Here is a 10,434-nt window from a genome sequence, read left to right as displayed (position 1 = left end):
CTATACTTCATAAATCGGTGTAAACAAATATTCATGAATTTTGGTTCAGGGTTTTCATTTGTCATGATTATAATAATGGTTATGGTATATATAGGCCTATTAGAGATTTATTAGAGAGGTATAGGCCAATTAGAGCCAGTGTGCAGACCCGCAATATTCCCTGCGACAAAAAAAAAGGCTATACAATTGCATATAGGCCCATATGCCCTATACTACAAAGCCAACGTGTATAACTATATGTTTCTGGACACACAGTACATGAGTATACTGACTCAAACCCAAAGGCCAAATAGCCATCGTGATTTGGGGGGATAAACAAGACTAGAACAAATATGCATTTGTATGTATCTGTATATATTATGCAATTAGTGTAATATCTTACTGTATAGCCTAACCCATTTGGCGGCAGTTGAAACACGTTCAATCCCCTTTATCAGTTAAATGATGTGCATATTACTGTATTGGCTTTGTAGGGCAGTGTAGGCCTATACCGGCTATGTAAAACTATATGGAAGAAGCTTAATTGGCATCAATGATGCTGGTCAATTAATAGGCCTATACATCCACATACCAATGTGATGTAGGCTACTGGCCAATGTGAGAAGGCCTATATTAGCCTATTTGTGTGTAAGATTCATGCAACAAAAGAAAACTAAATAAAATTATACATCACGCTGGTTCTATTCAGACAGACACACGGTTGACTTATATGGGTGACGTCTTGCATTATGAATGTTTAAATTGTTTAACTGCAAAAGCAAACGACTTTGCGAAAAACTACGTTATTTTTTATTTATTTTAACTGTGTGCACAATTCGAGTGTTTGGATGGAATTATGCTGCATGCAGAACGTTATCAGTGAGCCATGAAAGGTTCTTCTCATCCCTTTATCTGTGTGTGTTTTTTTTCTATCTTGTTATTGGAAATTACGACTCCGTCCTCTCCAAATGCTCCATGACGAAAGCATGAATAATGCATTGATTTGGCAATAGGCACCATGTTCCCTGCTAAACGGCCCTGTCATAACTGCACCTTATCAAAAGACCTATAGCAACAACCATGAATTATTAATCTGCTTGTAGCCCACAAAAAGGTTTACCAGCAACAATCACTGTAATAATAATAATAATAATAATAATAATAATAATAATAATATCGTCTCTGTCGGGTGGAAACCTCATTATGTCCAAAAACAGTTACTTTTCAGGACTCAAATAGCAAAATAGCAACAAAACAAAAAAGAAGAAAAATGCTGTGGATCTGCTGTGGGTGCTTTTGTGTGACGCAGTAATAAAATAGGACATTCATTTACGACAAGTCAAAAAGATAAGAGGTTCATTTCTGCCCGAACGAGACGATATATATACGTTTGTCATTGAAAGAAAAGGGTATAGGCTATACATGTCAACTCAAAAGAAACTTCTGTTGATTTATTTGATGGACGAAAAACATTTTTTTGTCTGTTCAGGTGAGTTCACGTTTCACATAAGTGGTGGGAGGGGGGAAAAGTAAAACATTTTATGTGATTTTTTTCTTTCTTTCTTTCTTTAGAAACCCGTGCCTCAGAGTCAGGTCCATTTCATTTTCACGGTTATAAAAAACATCAAAATTACATACAGAAAGCACATTTTTTAATATACATGGTAATAAAGTAAAATACAAAATAAACATTATTCGGATTCCCCCACAAGGCATTCATACAGCCACTAAATAATAATAAAAAATAATGCATGTTTTTGTGTTATTAACATATTTTACACGTGCCTGTACTGTACGTCGGTACCGTCTCGCTTTATTACAGTTCTACTGTTATTGGCCCACACGTTTTCATTAACTCGCTCTGGTAAAAATGGCATATTACTGTTTCTCCCTTTAAAAGAAGTAGCCTATAGGCCTATACGAATTATCTTGCAAATGTGGACACTGGCTAGTGCGGAGTCTCGTGACAAAACAAATGAAACTCAGAGTAATATAGGACAACATTAGTAATAATCTCATATTTCTGTCATTATGGAGCCTATATTTCCGTTTCACTGCATGAGTCATTCACAGCACCGGTCAGCAGGGTCAGCGACCCCCAGGCAATATGGACCTATTAGGCCATATGCTTAATGTATACACCGTCGTACGGCGACGTATGCATCAGGCTATAACATTCAAGTGGAAGTTGCTCCTTCCTCTGTCGAGAGAGAGAGAGAGAGAGAATGGGTGTGGAATTGAATTGCATGGCCCAGGTTACGTCCTCCATGCACGGCCATTTTCAAAGTTGGACCAAAAGAAAAATAGAATAGAACTTCTTCACCAAAAAGAAACGGTGGTAAATGTCTTTCTATTCGCCAAAGAACTTCCACCACGTTTTGTCCACTTTTTGTTTACAAGGGAAATGTTTTTTTTTTCTTCCTTTCTTTTCTTTCTGAAACATAACGAGGCCAGCCTCTATATAGCTTCAAAAATGACATAATATAATAATAATAAAAAAACAAACATAAACAAGTGCAGAATGGTTCGCCTTGTTTCACAAAGAATCGAACTAGTCCCAGCAGCATCCATCCTGTCCTGTCCTGTCCCACATGACGTCACAGCGGCGAGGCCTCGCGTGGCGCACTGGATGAGGGCCTCCAAAATCCATTCCCATTTGGCGTCCAAAAAACTCACTTTTGGATCATTTTCACAGTCTTTTTTTCTCTTTGCTTTCTTGATCTCATAAATAGCCTATATTTTCTATACAATGTCCTTCATTTAGAAAAAAAAGAAAAAACGTATACATAAATATCGCCCTTGATTAATTGTATTTATTTATGTTTCACTTTGTAACCGATGTGTTTTGTTTCTGATGCTCAGTTCGTTCAGTGACTCTCAGTAGCCTATAGACAATGAATTGGGTCTTCGGATACACTGTGCGTCTTGGAGACGTTTTTCTTTTTCCCTTTTTTTTGCGTCACAGTCACGCACGCGTTGTCACACACGAGGCCACTGAGGCCAGACAAAACAAAAGTATGCTCCGTGCGCGATGGTGCCACGCGCCTTATAAGAACGGCCCGAGAATAGCAGACCAGACTATACAGTACAAAGGTCTGCTATTCTCGGCGCGCGACACCGCCGTGCGACGAAGTATAAAAACATGTCTTCAGTTCAGTCAGACAATGAGTCTCTTGGAGACGTTTTGTTTATTTGTTTGTTTGCTTGTTGGTGCGTCACAGCCGCGGGTCCCGCATGCCGGACGCGGCCTGCAGTCACAGTCCCAGCGCCGCCTGGTGCTTCTTGGCCTTGAGTCTGAGGTCGGCGATGCTGGAGTTCTTGTTGGTGTTCTTGGAGGCCGCGGCGGCCGCCGCCACCACCGAGGCGGCCGACGCCGACTCGGCCGCGAGCGTCGCCAGCGGCAGGCCGAAGGGCGGCGCCGGGAACATCATGTAGGGCGCGTGCGCTGCCAGGTGCGAGTGCAGGTGGTGGTGCGCGTGCGCCACGGCGCTGTCAAGCTGCAGTTGCGCCTGCACCTGAAAGGAGAAGGGCGGCACGTTGCAATGACTATCCTACGGGACGCACGGAGGATGGGAGAGAGGAGGGGGGGAGAACAACACGTTAACTTTAATTAAAAACTTAATTGACCACTTGAACCCCAGCATCCATATTCTGGGGGGAACACATTAGCCACACATATAGCAGATCGACAAGCTCACATAACGAATGGCATCGCAGACGTGTTGTGAGCTTGTTGTTGTAGATCGAGTTGGAAAAGGGCTGTCTGAAAAGTCCATGGCTTAATTGGCTAATTAACCACATTGACCCTATTTTGAGTCATGTCACATGGGGCCAGTGCTTCTCAACCTTTTTGAATTCCAAGGACCCCTAGTTTGATATACATTATACCTTTATATGTCTGACCTAAACGGTGGAATCCTCAGTGTTCATTTAATTCCGAGGGAGCAGTGCATGTCTACTGATGCACCGTCGTCTACACTGGAGTTGCACGACAAAAATTGCAGCTCTATACAAGCTATAGAATAGAACACACACACACACACACGTGACTTTAGCTTGCACACATGGGCTATTTTTGTCCTAAATGTGAGTCACATTTAGGACAAAAATAGCATTATGTGACAGTATCAATATTTGCTCATTTGACCAGTAGATGTGGCCCGATTAAGGCAACTAATTGTTGCTCAAATATATACTTCTCCGTGCAGTCGCTTGCAAAAAAAGAACACATCTACAAGCCATGAACGGCAACGCGTATAATTATGTATAAATTGAGCCCAAATTTCGAGTGGTTATCCAACGGCCCGGGACTAACACTGGTGATGCATTAAACCCCATAATATCTAGCATGAATATGAAACTGATATTATGAAAACGCACCTCTCATTTTGCTTTGATTAAAAAAAATACTGGCTTTTGAATGATCCATGAAACCAATCGAGGGGGTTTTCCAATTAGCGTGTTATAATCTAACGCTGTGTTGGCACCACGCGCGTTGAGTTACTCCCTACATTGGAATTGGACTCCCCCATTAAGCACTGGACCGGGCCTGTGCCAAGACAGCAGTTCGGGGATCGGTTCTAGTCAAAAGACTATGCGCTTCAAAGCCACTTGCCTGTTGGAACGGCATTCGCAAGGCCCCCACGTTGACATATGGCGCTACACGACAAGCTTCAAACTGGTTCGCTGCTCCAATGAGAACTCCTGAAAACAGAAGAGGCGAGACACTAATTAATGCGTTGAATATTCATTCCATCTCTAAACCACCAAGAAGCGAAATGAAGTCTCAATAATAAGTGGCCATGGATGTGAGGCCTGCCGCCTGCGTGTCATTTACTGCCCATGCATGCATGCAAATAGCTATTCAATAACATTATGTATGTGCGCTTTATAGACTCGATATGCACGTTGTTAATATCTGATGATGCTGTTGACATGTCTGACATTAAATAACGAAAGAAATAAAACCCACTCTTAAACAACATCAGCATCTTACATGCTTATTGTGCGATGAGGGCTGTGGTATTTGAGATGCATTAAACCCACGACATTTATAGTGGATATATTGATATAGAAACAGTCTCTTTGGCGTAAAAGGGGCCTACCTTTATGTAGCTGGTTTTCTTGCTTTCTGCATTTAGCTCTTCGATTCTGGAACCAGACCTATGGGGAACAGAAATTAATTAGAGCCCAGCGGTGATTGACAGCTGCTTGTGAGGGCACGTGTAATTCCTCTCAAAGTGACAACAACCGCAGAAAAACAATATCCCATGAGGGGCTCTGCAATATTAATGGCGGTGCTTAACCCCGGATTTTAATTATTACATTTAGCGCCATAACAAGGGCCAGAGAGAGAGGAAAAGAGAGAGGGGGGGCAGGGCAGAAGAAAAATGGGAAAGCACTATAAATCACAAAAAGGATTGAATTTATACTCCCATTGCGCAAGAGTGTCGCTTAATAGAATCAGTTATTTTAGGCAACGACACCGTCTACTACAGAGTATAAATTAGGCTTTGGGCAGTGGTTCTCAAAGCATTTTCACATCAAGGACCCCCAGCCAAATGCATATTATGAATTTGACCGCGGACCCCCCATTTTAAATTATGTTTGTGCCAGGGACTCCCATATAAGCAAGATGTGTCGACCTTTGTCAAGGGGCCTATATATATCTACAAGGCGGTTTTTTTGTTTGTTTTTTTTAGCTTGAAGATTTCCTATTTTCCGAATAGCCGGAAAATAAAATAGTAGTCTATTTATTAAAACTTTTTGTTGTCGTATAATTTAGCTGGGGACCCCCTCCTGCATGGACCTCATCCCCAGTTTGAGAACCACGTGCTTTATTATGAGAGGACTCTAGGCTATAAACGCGCTTTTTGGAAATGCGCAGGCTATTGGACTATAATAAATAACCTTGTCAGCGTTTGGTTTCATCTTTCTATAGATTAGCGTCCCCGAAGAGCACAATGGTCTCTCAGATATCGAATAGCAGCGTGCTATTATACGGTTCTGGACATCAGAGCAGCAAGGCGATCTGAGAACGTCTCTCTCTCTCTCTCTCTCTCTCTCTCTCTCTCTCTCTCTCTCTCTCTCTCTCTCTCTCATTAAATGACCGCTGAAATTAATTACCCTTATCTGCAGAAAATCTATGTCAGCGAGACGTTTAGCAATTTTGTTTAATCACTGCCATAACACGTTTTGCTACAAAGCCTCGTTTTAAAGATAGCTCGTTTGTCCCCTTCGTTTTGTTTTCCCTCACATGCGTCAATTTCAGATAAAGTCTTTTTTAAACACATCACGCACGATGACACGTTTCATTTCTTACGATAAGCTAACACTTTGAACCACATCACATCATAGCCCATATAAAATAGACCCTGCATGCAACTATACTCATGATTAAAATAAATATATCGATTTGTGTCTGCCAGTCTGCATGCTTGATACACTGATACGTGTCAATAAAGACCCTCTTGTGTTCTTATTCATTTACAAATCATTGGACGATGAAAGAAAGTATTAATAGATTAGCATGTAATTATTATTTCGGGTGGTGGGGGCATTGTGTTATCTTAAGCCTGCTTAATACTTTAGTTGCACGCCAGTGTTGCATTGCATGCCGTAAATATAGCAGATATACAGCTCACAACGTCTCACATTCGTGACGTTTTGTGAGCTTGTAAATCTGCCATTATCTGAGGCGAGCACGCAGGGTATACTATAGAAGAAGCCCCAGGTTCAACAGGGAGTGGGAGAGAGGGCAGCAGACCTTGATTTGGGCAGAAAATATAGGCTATATAATAGCCTACATAATGTATGCAAATCCTCGAGCCGTGCTCCTTGCACTCGCCTTGCTTGTGTGACACAATACGTCTTGGTAAGATTCCAATTCACGCCGGGAGACCCTCGCAGAAGCACATGCAGGCTTCAACTTTTTTTTTTCTTTTTCTGGGGAGAGAGGAGGGGAGGCTGTGTGTGTGTGTGTGTGTGTGTGTGTGTGTGTGTGTGTGTGTGTGTGTGTGTGTGTGTGTGTGTGTGTGTGTGTGTCAGTGTGTGTGTGTGTGTGTGTGTGTGGGGGGGGGGGGGGGGGGCGGGGGTCTATCTTTTTGGGCCCATTTTATGATTTTTCAGAAAGAGTGAAAGACAGAAAGGCATATTCAACGGAGAGACAATTGCTTCAGTCATCTCGACCCCCTCCCCGAGTTGAGACATTATAGGGATTAGAGACTCGAGAGCCTGAAATAAGATATATATTAAAAAAAAATATGAATCAGAAGCGAAGCGATGTCTATATGTTCATTGTCACTGCTCGGCTCAGTTACACAGGAGATTGAGCCCCCCTTTGCTCTGCTCTCTGTCTGAACCAACCGGCTTATATTGGGTTTCTGTGTGCAGATGGCCTGGGCTGGTCTCTCCCCAGGCCGGTAACATATACTACTAATGTGAAGCGAGGGTAAATATTGTATGACTATTTGTTTTGGTGGGTTGGAACAATTAAGATTAAAGCGACCTGGATAAACAATAAAAACGACTCAATGTGGCCTGGCTGCAACTCAGAGATCATTGCCACTATATAAATGACTCGATGTCAGTTTAGAAGACATGCAACAAAGCAAAAATCAGGTATATGTCCAAAACTATATGTGGCCAGATTGACACACACACACACACACACACACACACACACACACACACACACACACACACACACACACACACACACACACACACACACACACACACACACACACACACACACACACACACACACACACACACACACCAACACACACACACCAACACACACACACCAACACACACACACACACACACACACACACACACGCGCGCGCGCGCACGCACTACACGCACACGCGCGCGGACATTCATTAATTTCCATCAGCATACATTTATTATACCCATTCCCCGCATTTAGAAAACTTGCATGTCGACATGTGGCATGTGCATCATCTTAACAATATTTACGCACATATAACAAACAAGACCTGCACGACTCCACGAGCGTCCAAATGAGTAAAATTTATATAAAATGACGCCTCCTATTCCCTCATATGAACTTGAAACAAACCGTCGCAGAGGATATGAATAACATTATTAATAACAAAATGCACTGCACATGACAGTGCATTTTGAAAAGTCTCGGACGGAGTTAAATGAACACGGGTGATTTGACCGTGTATGCATATCCATCAGGAATGATTCTTGCTGTTTGTATTATGAATAACATGTGGTTCTTACTTGTACCCGTGCCTCGGACAGTCCCAGCCGCTGGCTTAGCTCCTCGCGCATAAAGGCGTCCGGGTAATGAGTCTCGTCGAACAGTCGCTCCAGCTCGTTGAGTTGTTCTAGTGTAAAGTTAGTCCGACTTCTCCTCTGTTTGATTTTAGCCTGCGTTTCATCTTCCAGAGGCTTAGAGTCCTCTTTGCGTTCTTTCATGTCCGTGGTGCCTGGATATATAGTTTTGCAGATAAGAAAGAAAAATATCTTTCTTATTCACAATGTTTTTAAGATGACAAACATACTATAACAGGGTAATAACAGGGTAATAGTTGACGGCCATGCAGGCCCTGGACAAGAAAGAGGATATAATAGAATGTATCAACATGTATTAAAAAAATATCAAAGATTGACCTTCTGAAAATATAGACGGGAAAAAAACACATGGGTCCTCCCAAGAATCAAACAGATGTCAGACCTCGGATGTTTTGAGATACATAAAGCTCTTTAATTATTAACTGCTTATAAATATGCATCAATCTCTCCGTTATTGTGTGTGTGTGTGTGTGTGTGTGTGTGTGTGTGTGTGTGTGTGTGTGTGTGTGTGTGTGTGTGTGAGAGAGAGAGTGTGTGTGATGATACTCCACACCGTCCAAAAAGAACCATGCAGTTAATCCTCTGAACTATACAAATGCTTTATTTAAATTGTATTTTTTACGACATTTCACGGGCTTATTTATGATGTATGATCGGTCTCGTTGAGATGAACACGGCGCTTCATAGTTGATTGTTTGATGGATCATAACATTATTAATTCTAATTAATCGTCAAACACTTCAATATTGTGACATTAAAAGGGGAAAAGCACGCCCCATGTTTTAAAATACAATAATAACACACCGATATGAAGAATTACAAAACAATATATATTCTTTAGTGTATAAGGCTTATCAATCATATTCTCAACGTCGTTTATAGGCTCAACGTCGTTTATAGGCTATAGCCTATATACGAATTGTTGAGCTCAGTCCTTAAATAATCTGCGATTTGTTGGCCACAATTTGTTGTCAGTTGATTATTTGTTTTAAATCAATTTAATGACAGCTTGATTTCTTTTACGTCTGTTTTCTATGACCTGCGGTAGATTTAAAAAAATGTCAGGTATTGATTTCCATCTTTCAAGTGTAGTGCTGTATTAAGCTATATCTGTTTTTCGATTAAATAAGGTCGTTCTACTGAGTGAATTAGTTAGTTAGCACATAATCCATTGCACTTGAGATAACTAATAGGTTGCTGTAATGTTATAGGCTTTCTGTTTAGTGCAATGGGGCATTTTAGAAAACCTAGACCGAATGAAGGGTCAAAATATGCATGTTATACCAACTTTGCAACACGAGTAGGCTATGTTAAGTTACATTACAAACCCAAGTGGACAGAGACATTTATTTTGAGTGAATTCGCGAGGCCGCCTTGTTGTGTTTCAAATTCAGGCTATGCGCAATTGAGATTCGTATAGCCAAACTTTTATACGAAAACAAACTGATTTCTTGCTGAACTAGCCTATACAGGTATAAGAAAGAGCATGGGAAAGGTCTGATCCCTCTCTCTTACCGTCAATGAGTTTGGGACTCCCCGGTTCCCTGGTTCTATCCGGGCCGAGCATGTTGTCCGGTTCTCCGCAACACCCCGCGCAACAGCGCCCACTTCGTCGCGGCTCGGTTCCGTGGGTAGAGGCTCCCTGCCGGCGCGGTTCGAGCCCGTCTCCAGCACCTCCCTGTACGTGATAACCTCTTTCTTTTCCTTCACTTTCTGATCAAAAGACTTGGACACAAAAGCGGTGAGTTCTTCCATCACGGCTCTGCACTCTCCAGAAAAAATGTTCTCCGTCTTGTTCTCTCTCTCTCTCCCCCTCTCCCTATCTCTCTCTCTCTCCCCCTCTCTCTCTCTCTCTCTCTCTCTCTCTCTCTTGCTCCCTCTCTCTCCTCCTCCTTCGGTGTGTGTCTCGGCTCCACAGCAGCTTAAGACATCAATACTTGTTGTTGGGGTTTCAGTTCGACCTAAATGCGAGGTGATGATGTTGTTGTTGCCAACTCTCGGCGTTTTAAAAACCCGCCGGAAAGAGATGATCTCTCCTCTCGTCTCAGCCAATTCCTCCTGACTGTCTTGGTGGCGGATATAGTTCGAACCCTGCTGCCTGGTGATCCGCTATTGAAGTCACAG

At 42.2% G+C, this 10,434-nt stretch overlaps 1 protein-coding gene across 1 annotated transcript; it reads right to left on the bottom strand.

Annotated features, from left to right (window-relative positions):
* Window positions 1–1,470: 1,470 nt before the first annotated feature.
* Window positions 1,471–10,100, bottom strand: shox2 (shox homeobox 2). Its single transcript, XM_083772606.1, is given in 6 exon segments — window positions 1,471–3,530; window positions 4,595–4,683; window positions 5,085–5,142; window positions 8,236–8,444; window positions 9,826–9,880; window positions 9,883–10,100. Coding segments are annotated over 6 exon segments (891 nt in total). The 5' UTR covers window positions 10,066–10,100; the 3' UTR covers window positions 1,471–3,233.
* Between the last annotated feature and the right edge of the window lie 334 nt (window positions 10,101–10,434).

The sequence above is a fragment of the Protomyctophum parallelum genome, assembly GCF_964188405.1.
Source record: "Protomyctophum parallelum genome assembly, chromosome: 9".
Lineage (NCBI taxonomy): Eukaryota > Metazoa > Chordata > Actinopteri > Myctophiformes > Myctophidae > Protomyctophum > Protomyctophum parallelum.
Note: the sequence above shows the minus strand (reverse complement) of the source record. Positions and strands in the feature narration are given on the sequence as shown.